At 37.7% G+C, this 12,417-nt stretch overlaps 1 protein-coding gene and 1 long non-coding RNA gene across 3 annotated transcripts; both read left to right on the plus strand.

Annotated features, from left to right (window-relative positions):
- Window positions 1-1,730: 1,730 nt before the first annotated feature.
- On the plus strand, window positions 1,731-3,702 carry LOC117301688. The gene is made up of 3 exons (XM_033785716.1): window positions 1,731-1,760; window positions 2,449-2,587; window positions 3,117-3,702. Exons 1-3 carry the CDS (start codon window positions 1,731-1,733, stop codon window positions 3,290-3,292), a joined length of 345 nt encoding a protein of 114 aa, XP_033641607.1. The 3' UTR covers window positions 3,293-3,702.
- Window positions 3,703-5,935: 2,233 nt separating this feature from the next.
- Window positions 5,936-10,314, plus strand: LOC117301296. 2 transcript variants are annotated; one of them, XR_004520281.1, is made up of 3 exons: window positions 5,936-6,686; window positions 7,315-7,496; window positions 8,751-10,314. It is a non-coding gene; the product is annotated as an uncharacterized LOC117301296 (long non-coding RNA). The 2 variants fall into 2 exon arrangements; XR_004520282.1 differs by having other exon boundaries at window positions 5,936-6,681.
- Window positions 10,315-12,417: the final 2,103 nt, after the last annotated feature.

Consider the following 12,417-nt stretch of genomic DNA (forward strand, 5'->3'; position numbering starts at 1 on the left):
ACCCTAACCCTAACCCTAACCTTAACACAAATCCTAATCCTAACCCTAACCCAAACGCCAAATCCTAATCGTAACCCTAACCCTAACCCTAACCCTAACCCTAACCCTAACCCTAACCCTAACCCTAACCCTAACCCTAACCCTAACCCTAACCATAACCATAACCCTAACCCTAACCCTATTCCTAACTCTAACCCTAACCCTAACCCAAATCTTAATCCAAACCCATCCCAAACCCCAAATCCTACTCCTAACCCCAACCCTAACCCTAACCCTAACCCTAACCCTAACCCTAACCCTAACCCTAGCCCTAACCCTAACCCTAACCCTAACCTAACCCTAACCCTTACCCTTACCCTTACCCTAATCCCAACCCGATACCCTGACCCTAACCCTAGCCCAAATCCTAACCCTAAACCTAACCCAAAATCCCAACCTCTAACCCAAAATCCCAACCCGAACCCCATTTCCTAACCCTAACCCTAACCCCAAATTCCAACCATTTCCCCAAATCCATACCCTTAACCCAAAATTTAACCCTAACTCAAAATCTCAACCCTACCCCATAATCCCAACCCTAATCCCAATTCCCAACCCTAACCCTAAACACCAACCCTAACCACAACCAGCCCTAACCCCACATCCTTACTCTTACCCCAAATCCCATCCCTAAACCAAACCCCAACCCTGTCACAAAATCCTAACCCTGACCCCATATCATAACCTCCTAATCCTTACCACAAATTCTAACCATATTAAGACCAAAATCACAAACCCCAACCACTATAACCCAAAATCTCACCTTAGCCACAAATCATAATTCTCACCCCCATTCCTAACCCTATCTCCAAATTCCAACCCTACCCCATCCAACGCTAACCCCAACAACGCTTACCCCCATCCTAATCCTAAACGCCAATTCCAAACGCGATAACCCCAAATCCTAACCCGAACCCTTAAAAAAAAAACGAAGTTCACTCGGTTTATTTTAGGGAATTGCCTCCCAAATTTCCCCCCCCCCCCCGCGCTTCTTTCTTTTCGTAAAAAGGTTTTAGACAAACTATTTTCAAGATTTTGTGATAAAGCCATAACATTGATACCCCGTAAATTAATAACTAAAAGGGTCGCTCTTTTTCGTTCTTTTCACTCTCCCTGAGCACCAGCAGGTTAACGCTGCAGAGTAACAGTCTTTATGTCAAAGAAAGCAAGTTTGTGACCAAAATTCACAAAACTCTGTATCTCACATTATTATTTTGAAGGCTAAAAATACTCGCTGATTTTGTCCTTACTGCATGCTGATTATTACACCATGCAATGTGCTTGTTTTGTTGGTTCGTTTGTTTGTTTGTTTGTTTCAATTTCAAATCACAATAACTAATCATAAAACATACAAGCAAACATCCCAAATTCACTATCGCATACCCCCTCCTAATAAATAAGGCAGTATATCCAACGTGAAACATTTATTTTTCTCAAAGTGAGTTTTTTTATTATACATTTCCACCAAACCTGCGTTGCGTTATCGTTAGCCAATCAGATTCAGTATAGACATTGTTAACGCACACCTGTTCTAGACATTCCTTGGACTGGGTTGATGTGGAATGCCAACCTATTGAAGATCTTCATTGTACAGTATGCAAATGAGGTGTTTTGGCGCTCACACTGTTCGAAGAAGACTGGTTGTGGAAAATTACTGCACATCTCGGCCATTGCGTTTCGAGGAGAGCAGCATGGCGGCCGTGGGGACATCTCAGCTCATCGTGGGACTTGGACTTCGCCTTTTCTGATGAACTTTACTTGCAAAAACTATCAAAATTCTTACCAAAGCTGGCCATGTGCATTCAGAAATTATTTCAACACATGCTGGTTCACTTTTTAAAACAATTTAGTGTGACATTCTTGAGAAAAACTCGGTCAAAATTTCGGCAAGAAATGAACCTGTGCTTTTTGTCAGGCAAGCCACGTGAACCACGTGCGTTTTGCCAACAAGCCATGTCTGTGAAGTGCTTTGTGAGGCCAGATAAAAACTTTTGACTCCGTCAAAACTGCAGCACATTATTTGAAACATAATTCACAGTGTTGAACCCTTCATCACAGTATTATGGGTTCCTTGAAGTACTCTATTTCGACTACAGAGACTTTTACAAGCAAATTGATTAAGTCTGTGTCGAGATTTGGGAGTGGCCGTTCCTCCGTTGAGCCATCGTAATACAGTATACTACAAAGAAAACTTCATGACCAAAGCCGAAAATTTGTCATATGCACCGACATCCGCTAAGGTAAACATATTTTGAGAGCCTTCCTTAAACAAAATCACCACAAAGTAGTTGTCTTTTAACTGACTCCATTTTGTCCAATAAAGTGACTAAGTTTAGACCTAAAACTGTAGCATTTATAGGTTTATTTTTTTCTCAACAGCGTCGGTGAAGAAAATGACCGGGAAGTCAGCGGTGCGCGCGGTGGACCGAGACGGGGGAACAACGAAGCGGAGATCCACCCAGCCAGTGCCGTCCATCCAGCGGGCTGCGGGACGAGGGAACTTCATTCTACTGCCGTCTCTCATCAGCTCAGAGTCTTCAAGCGACAGGTAAGAACAAACTGAGATTAAAATCATTACCCTTTCTTCAAAAACAGTGTTTTGTTCTCACAAGTTATATTTTGTTCGGGAAAAAATTTCCGTATCCTGCCACCACCTTTTATTTTTTAACTTGTTATTTAAAAAAAGAAAAAAATTAATCTCAATTTAGATGTTCCTTTTTTGTATAAAAAAATGATAAAAGTGAAGGCAGAAAATAAAATTCTTTCCTTTTTGAGTTTTGTTGCCTCAAAAATTACTTCATTATCTCTAAATACTTTTCCCTTGGAAAGTTATCCCCCCAATAAAACTTTAATTTTTGCTCAAAATTGTATTTCCTTAAAATATGGTTTGTTTTTCCGTCAGGAAAAAAAAAATTCATTCAGTCGAAATATTATTTTGTCACTGGAATGAAATAGTTTGTTTTGAGGGAAATAACTTCATTCCAGGGAATGAAAGGAATAGAATCTGGAGGATTTTTATTAAATAATTATTAAATTTGTTTGGTCTAATTAATGTTTTTTTAACTTTCACTTGATAGCTTCTCCGTCTGAGAGACATGTGAAACCAGATGGCAGTAGAGTATCTATGGATATGTGGTTTGTGGACGAACAGTGGAGTCATCGCCTGAGTCTTCGCTGGAGTCATCGCCGGATTCAGGTAAGGAAAACTTGGCAAAATCCGACCTCCACTCTAGTCAAGTTTGCTCAAGTGTAATTCTCCTCTTTGATAGAAAATTAGCTTTTATGGCCTTAATTGCCATACTACTAAACATTTTAAGAAGAACAGTAGAGAACAAATCCAAGACAAGTTTCAGAAAGGCTACAACAGACCAAACTATTTGTCAACACTACAAAGTAGCATACATCCCCAAAGGCCCCCCCCCCATACAAACTCAATGGAAGAACAAATCATCGGAACTACATCGGAGGCACAGAATATATTTTGGGTTGAACCCATAAACAGTCAACGTAACAGCTAAATAACAGCTAGGTAGTTTCACTAGGCAGTTTTATAATGTTGGACCATTACCCCTTGCAACCCCCCCCCCCCCCACAAACAATTTTAATCACTTGAGCAACTTGTAATACAGACATACAAAAACTAACTTTTTCAAAAGTTTTGGAAAAAAAAAAAAAAATATGATTAAAAATGAATTTGACTTGAAAGAAAAACAAGTTTAGAAAAATAAAACAATAAAAACAATTACTGATAAAAACTTTTAAAAAAAGAAGACAACAAATTAAATGCAATAATAGTGGAGGTCGGAAAATGCAAGTTGTCCTTAATCAAGACCAAGACAAGACGAAGACATCGAAGTGTAAGAGGAGATCTAACCCGTTCTCTTGCAGAGTCCCACCCCTCGTACCACCCCTTCCCCTCCAAGATGTTCTGCGATCTTGTTGATGTTGTCCTTAATAATTGTGTAGCTTTCAAGGGGACGTCGCATTGTCTTTGGTATTTCTTGATTTGCATATTGGTCGAAGCCAATGATGCTTTTTAATTAGGAGACTTTTCTGGAAATTTCTGGCGGGGGTTGATACTTCAAGTCATCAGTTGTCATGTTTATCTATAAGTTGTCATAACGTTTAAATAAACAAAAGATTTGTAATTCAAATAGGCCTAAATAATATGCTTTTCTAACTAATTTTCAATATCGTCTCAAAAAAGATAAGCATGTGGGGGGGGGTCTTTAACTTAAGCTGCAGCGCAGACCTATTAACTGTAAGCACAAAGTGACCCTCAACAATAAGAAATAGTCTAATGCTTGACATGTAGTCAAATAATCATCAAGTCCAATCAGCATTCATTTGATGGTATGTTTAATTTAGGAGTAATAAATATATAATTTAGAACATCTAAATTAATATTTATGCCTAATAACAGCAATACATCAAATCTGAATTGCAGACATGTTTAACTTAAAGAGCATAAAGTTTAGTAAATTCAAATTTAGTAAAGTAAATAAAAAAATATATGTCACCCTCAAACAGATTAAAGTTCAACTTAAAGAAAAAAGATTTGAAGATTTGACGTTTGATTTAGGAAATTTAAATATATAATTTAGACATTAGCTAAATTAATATTTAAATAATCCTAATAATATCAGCATTCAATTCTGAATGTTGGACATTTTTGATAAAGCATGACAACAAAGTTTAAGTCAAAATGATAAATAAACGAAATTGTTGTATCCCTTCTTACTTAGATAAAAAAAAAAAAGGAAAACTTGTAAGAAATACAAGTTTCGTTTAAAGCTGTAGTCCTGAAATGCAAATGAGTTTCATTATTATTTCTTGTAGGGCTCATTACAAATACTTTTTGTAAAATATAAATCGATCATTTTGTGAGCGCTGCATAAAAAAACGAAAAAAGTGAAGAAAGAAGAAAACAAAGAACTCAACACAAGAGAGGAGAAGATAAAAAATACAAAGATAAGAGAAGAGGGAAAGGAGCAAGCCAAGAGCAGACTTCAGCAGCCGATTTCACAAAACTTTATGTAACTGCGTAAGTCCACTTGCAGGACATCTATGGCGCAACTTACGGCATAAACGTTGTGCAAGTAGACTAACGCAATTGCGTAAAGTTTCGTGAAATCGGCTATAGTGAGGTAAGTATGAATGGTAAGACAGAAAGGCCTAGAGTATTTAGTAAAGGCCTAGAGATAAGACTAACTCTCTATTCTTTCAGCAGGTGTCCTGGTACAGGTTAAGTATAAGGTGTGACTGGTGTAGTGCTTAGTCTTGATTCAAGATGCTCAATCTCATTTGCTTTGCAGCGCCACATTGTAATGACAGTAAAAAAAAAAAATGCCTTGAATGAAAAAAATCTGATGTCTTGAATAAAAACTAAGAACTATGCCGTCACTAGACTTTGAGTAGATGCTGAAGTCTCTGCCTCTGATGTCTCTGATGATGAGTGAGCCGGAGGTCAGTGAGGTCAAGGGTCGCAGTAAAGGGCAAGTTTAACATCATAGGTTAAGTATGGGTAAGAATGCTAACCATTTTCTCCACAGGGCTAACCAAACTTTATCTCCCAGCAGGTTTTTAAAAATAAATTCTCCATGTACCTCCTAACCTTTCTTTTCAGCCTTTACCTGTAGCCTCTAACATGTCTAATCCACTCTCTTTTTGTTTTGTCTTCCACAGTGTCCTGTTCTTCCTAGTCTTGGCCCAAGACTATAGTGCTCGATATTGGATAGTGTACTACGCGCAGTTGTAAATCGCTAAAGCGCGCCCTCTACGGTATGATTTCATTTACTGGCTAGCTTGAAATCTAGTAGCTTGCCAGTATAGTCTAGATTTCAAGCTCGCCAATAAATTAAATCATACTGTAAAGGGAGCGCTTTACAACTGCCCACATGTACACTGTCCAATATCGAGCACTATCTTGGGCCAAGACTATGTTCTTCCCAAATCGGATTTTGTATCAGGTTAAGTATTAGGTAAAATATGTTTGAGGTTGATCAAGAAATACTCGATCCCTTCGCAGCTACAGTTTTGAGTGTAATACAAATTTTGACGTCACAGCCCTGTTTTTGCTGAGAATGTTTCGCAGGAGTTGAGCTCAGTCTAACTCTTTCGAATTATTCCTTGCAAATGTGTGACGTCAAAACTTGTACCGCAATCGCATTTACAGGAAGTATGAACCGAGCTTAACCATGTTTGTGTTTTCCACTTTCTATTAACAGCTATTCCAAAGTAGATGTTGTGGCAAGGAATCGTGCACTGATGGCATCTCTTGGCCACTGTACACGACATTATTGGTAAAGTATTGGGCACTTTCTGAGGTAACAGATAGAACCAATGTTGAAGGCAAAGTTCTAGACTTCATTTCTATCAATCTTAAATTCAATCTTGCATTCAAGCCTTGATTTATTTTTTTCTGAAAGACCCGACTCCATCTGTTCATCTACTCTGGTACAAAAAAAAACATGTCAAATCAATATGGTGAACCTTACTTTTGCTAATTGATGTGATCTCAAAATGCTAACTTTTCTAGATGTAAGTTTTTCTTCCAGGAAGCAGATTATCGGTTCTTTCTGAAGATGATAAAGAAGTCTGTGCTGACATTGTAAGAGTGTTGATGGATGATGACTACAAAAGGTTTGGTAATGTATCAAGTTTTTACAAGTTAAGGCCCGGTCACACAGGCCCCGATAATGCGAACGAAAACAAGAACGATTGGTTGAAATGCTCCGCGCAGAACACCCACGCTCATTCAACAAATCGAGTGCGTGCATTTTTATCGTTCTCATTTTCGTTCTCATTAGCGGGTCTTGTGTGACCGACCTTTTACTTGTGAAGAAAGAACTTTAAAAATCTAAACATCAGTTTATCCTTGAAAATATACTTTAGCCTATCCTTTTAAAGGGAAAAAAAAACAGTGTTTGAATCCCGCAAACAAATTTCTTAAGGAGTATCTATGGACAGAGGCAAACAGTTTAGTAAAAACAAGCAGCCAAATACTTGTAACATTTGGGATTGGACATCCATGGACAACCTTCAAAACCATAGAGTTAAAAACAACTTGAGAATGAAACAACTTGAGCACTTAAAAGCAAGTTGTTTCATTCTCAAGTTGTTTTTACAAAGTTCTGTTCTGAACAATCACCCAAAACTGCAACCCTTCCTGAAGCAATTGAAGTAGGCTCTTCTTGCAATTGAATTTTTCACAAACAAAATTTATGAACTCATGGTAACAAATTGATCTGTGTCTTCTTTTCTGTTCCCTCATAGTTGAGAAGTCTTTGGTAGAGTGGTGACTACAACAGAGCTGTTTGGATGGAGACCACCGATGCATCGGTGGAATTACAGTGAGTGCATACCATCTGGGGTTCAGCGGGCAGCTTGACTGAAGGCTACTTTCTGTTGTGTTGTTGCAAGGACACAGATGTAAATACTTAAAGACAAACCACTTGGTAAGTTTGAAAAAATTAGTCCTAAGCATTTCTTGCAACAGAGTCCAGCTTTCTCCAGAAGACGATCAAAGTACACCGATCAAAACATCGAGTTGTCAGCAACCACCAAGGCCACGTTTCATAAAGCTGCTTAGCACAAAAATCTGCTTATCATGAAATTTTTGCCTCGATAAAAGTAGGATTACCAACCGAATTTCCACATAATTTTCAAGATAAGCAAACAACAGCTGAACACCAGTATCAAGCAATAGGCAACGAATGGAAATTTGGTTGGTAAGAGGAAGAAATTTCATACCAAGCAAATTTTCGTGCTCAGCAACTCTATGAAATTTGGCCCAGTTCTTAACAGAACCAACACTACTTTAAAGAGATTCACACATGGTGCTACCGCAAACTTCACCTGATTAAACTCCCACCTAGTCTTGGTTCCAAGACCATTGGTGTTGCGTGGTCACACACAACCAACATTCCGATCTATATGCACAGCAAATTGTACACGCTTGTAATAAATGCACAAAGATGGGGCTTTGTGTTTCTGATTCCAAGACCGGATATGTCGTTGAGGGAAAAGAACACTAGTCACAGCGCCCTCTTTGTTCATTCATTACAAGCCTGTACAGTTTGCTGTGCATAGATCGGAACGTTGGTTGTGTATGACCGCGCAACACCAATGGTCTTGGAACCAAGACTAACTCCCACCATGCAAGGTTTCAAATCCTACTTTGACGTGTTTGAAGAGAAGAATCGGCAAATTTTGCAAAAGAGTTAAAGGTTTAAAATTTCATTTGTTCCGGCTATTCTCTGTGAAAACTAAGTCGAGATTTTTAAGATTTTTTTAATTTAAAACCACATCAACAACAAAGTGAATGTTGTGTCATGTGAGTTGAAGAGCTGATCTGGGCCCAATTACATTGAGCTGCTTAGCACAAAAAAATTGCTTAGCATGAAACTTCTACCTTGATAAAAACGGGGATTACAAACAAAAATTCCATTTGTTGCATATTTCTTGTTACTCGTATTCAGCTGTTGTTTGCTTATCCTGAAAATCATGTGGAAATTTGGTTGGTAATCCTGTTTTTATCAAAGAAGAAATTTCATGCTGAGCAAATTTTTGTGCTTAGCAGCTCTTTGAAATTGGGCCCCGAGCTTGGGAAGAACACATTCAGTCTGTCCTTCTTCTAAGAACAACTGATATTGTATTAAAAGATTTCATGAAAGTTCATTTTTTTATTTATTTTTAATTCCCTTCCGCAGATTGAGACGATGACCTTAAAGATAACATACACCCAACCTTGAGGCTCATCACTGCTTTTTAGACTGTGCCAATAGCTGAGGAATGACTGCATAAGTCTAGCCAGATGATTCTTCACTATCAATTCAACCGCCGTTCAAGTGGCATACACTATGCATTTCAGACTTTGTACCATCAGCTGAAAGACTGTGTGAAGTCTACCCAGATGATTTTTCCGCTGCATGTTGAACCATTGAAGTGACCTAGGGATCAGCGTAAAGGCATACCAAATTTGTTAGACTTTGTGCCACCAGCTGAACGAGATTGCGTCAAGTCTTGCCAGGTGACACTCATTGACAAGTTCAACCATTCAACTCATGTAGGGCATGTAGGGATGTTGAGGAGACCAAAGAATTAAACTTTTTGTAAGATGTGCCACCATCTAAAGGTCTTAAGACTCTGCTACAAGTTCAATCATTGGTTGTTTGGTCTACATGGACAACACGTTTTAGACTGCCACCAACTGACAATAGTTTAAAGTCTAGCCATATGATTCCCCACATGTTCAACTGGAACAAGCAGGATCATTACAGCACCTTACTGGATCAAGACACTTGAAGAGAGGAGCTTAGGCTACATGTATGTCTGAGTTTGTGACTGCAGCTTCATGTATGGTTGTGGCTGTTGCTATGGCGTCGTGCTTAAATGCACATAGTCACTTGATATCGGGGCTCAATTTCATAAAGCCTGTAAGCACAAAACTGTGCTAAGCAGTAAGCACAGAAAAATCTTGCTTAGCAGAGACTGGGTAGCAGCCAAAATTCCACAAAGTTTAAATTTTTGCAACTGGTGCCGCACTTGTTTTTTGCTAAGAAGAACTTTCTGCTTCACAGCTTTATGAAGTTGGACTAAAGGTCACAGTCGCATTCGAAGCCACCATGGAGCAATCAACTACATGTAGAGGTTTATTGCTCCATGGCAGCCACTTGCCCCAATGTAACATTTAGTAAATAAGTTTTTCTTGAATCCATCAAACTCAAATGCCATCGTACAATGTAGCCCGGTACTTGCATCATTTGGTTAAATAAAATTGGCACGCCTGGCTCATAAATTACATTCTAGTACAATACCCTTGGACTTTGATGGATTCACAGTAGTTAGAAAGACAACTTTAAAGAGCAGCTTTTGTCTTTAGAAACAATCAAAATCCGAGGTTACCCAAAATGTAAAAGTGCACTTTATGCAGTGTTATTGGCTCAATGAAACTTTTTGATAAAACAAAAATCACATTCTTTGCAAGCTTTACCACTCGTACAAAATTGTTTACTAAGGAGCCCAGCTTTTAGAATTAATTGCTTGGTTGAGATTAAAATCAAATTCACAAAGTCTTTTTTTTAGAAACCAAGGCAAGAAATGCTATGAATATTAAATAATGTTTAGTAGGCCAAATGAAAAAAAACAGTTTTTATAATAATTTCTTTGATAAGGGTAAACAACTGAACAGACAAAATATTGCCCATGCTGGGCCCAATTTCATAAAGTCTATAAGCACACAAATTTGCTTAGCATGAAATTTCTTCCTTAATAAAAACAGGATTACCAACCAAATTTCCACAAGATTTTCAGGATAAGCAAACAACAGCTGAATGGCAGTAAAAAGAAATATGCAACAAATTAAAATTTGGTTGGTAATCTTGTTTTTATCAAGGAAGAAATTTCATGCTAAGCAAATCTTCTGGGCCCAAATTCATAAAGCTACATGTTTTTTTAAAGCAGAAAATACTGCTGATGCTAAGCAAAAAGTGGGTGGGGCACCAGTCACACAATGCAAACTGCATGGACTTTTGGCAGGTAACCAGTTTCTGCTAAGCAATATTTTGTGGTGCTTAGCAAGTTTTTGTGTTTACAGGCTTTATGGAATTGACCCTGTTCTTTTGACTGAATTCAACTAAATGACCTGAACTTGGCTTTTAAAATGGCTTTTAAATTAGTGTATACAACTACATTGAATCATGGTAAACTTTCAATTAAATTTTCAAACAATAGTTGTCAAACAAATTTCAGCACCAACCACTATTCAATCTGGGCATTGCATTTTAAATGTATAATTTAACGAGACATGTATTTTGTCTACTAGTACTAGCGCTAAAAAATAAAGTCACTTATATTATTAACAGGTAATATTATTGTTGAGCTGAAATCAAAATTTAGTAATATCGTTTTAGACAGGCGCTCCATGGAGTCATACCGAACCAAATTCTGAATTAAGTACATGAAAAGATCAACGTCTGAAACAAGTAGGAGTGACTCTGGAGCGCATTGTTTCAGATGTAGATCTTGTCATGAGCCCAACTTAATGTCAATGTACATGTTATGTCCGCCTGATGAAACCAAAATTTAATTGGGTCGACCCAGAGTCGCTCCTAATCTATTTGGTTCGGAGTCTGGAGGGCCTGTCTGAACCGGTTGTAAGATATTTTATTCATTTGTTAAAACTTGTTCATTGTCTCCGAGTTGACCAGACTTTAGGGAAGTTTTCTTTTTAGAATGTGCAAGACTTCCTTGTTTACATTAATTTATGCTTGGAAAATTGTTTAAAAAAACTAAAACAAGGTCGCATTGCACCAAGAGACTACACATGTAGTAAACTTTTGGATGGGGTTCTATTGGGCCAAATGTCTAGCCTTGGTTAGTCAGTACTACTTGGAGGAAGGAAAACAGCTTCCTCTAAGGTACTACGCCACAGCGACCTTAGGGAGGATGGAGGGTTCGGATTTCTCACTTCTTGGAAAACTAGGATCAATCATGGAGGTAGAAATTAGAACTTCCTAAAACCAAAGAGTCCATGCAAGTTAACAAGGTTGGCATATTCTTCTCTACTCCTAGCACAACATGTATGAGGTTTGTTCCGCTATCTGCTATCATCTTCACGAACTGTATAGCGGAACAAACATCATTGTTCTAGGAGTACGGTTGGCATGTGATGTGATGTGGTTGGTTTAGCAAATGATTTGTAATTGTGTATTTTTTATAAGCAATTTGTATAGTAAAACTTTCATTTAAATTTATACCAATAACAATAAACTGGGATCATGTGATCATGTAAAAAAAAAAACGAATTAAAAAATAACTTTAATATTTTACAGTTAATATGTTATTTACTTTTGTGTCCATTTTTTTATCACCTCAAAAAAGTCCATGGACTCTGTACTTTATTTTTATAGGCCATAAATTTTGAGATATTGTGTCAACAATAATAGACCTGAGAGAGACAAAACTGTCGCTCAGTCACTCAGTGTAATTGATTGGACATATTAATTTATTATTATTGTTGGGTGGAAACCATAGAAACTAAATATGTTTGGGATGTTGGGGTCGATTCATAAAATTCTCCAGAGTGAGAGTCCATGACTGTATCTAGTGTCATGTCTGCTGAGCTCCTCTGTCTGACTGAGCTGAGGTTGAGATGTAAAAAAAAAATGGGCGACAAATTGTATGGCGGACGCTCTTTTAAAAAGTTTTAGTCTTACTTATTATTATTAATATTAATATCTTAACTTTTCAAGGATTTCAAACATTGAGGAAATGAGTGAAAGTTTCTTGCAAATAAAAAGTGTGGTTAAATGGTTTTTAATAATGTCCAATTTGTGTACAGTTAGTTTTAGTTACCAATTCCAACACTTTTCCTGT

This window comes from Asterias rubens, chromosome 17 (genome assembly GCF_902459465.1).
Source record: "Asterias rubens chromosome 17, eAstRub1.3, whole genome shotgun sequence".
NCBI classification, from domain to species: Eukaryota; Metazoa; Echinodermata; class Asteroidea; order Forcipulatida; family Asteriidae; genus Asterias; species Asterias rubens.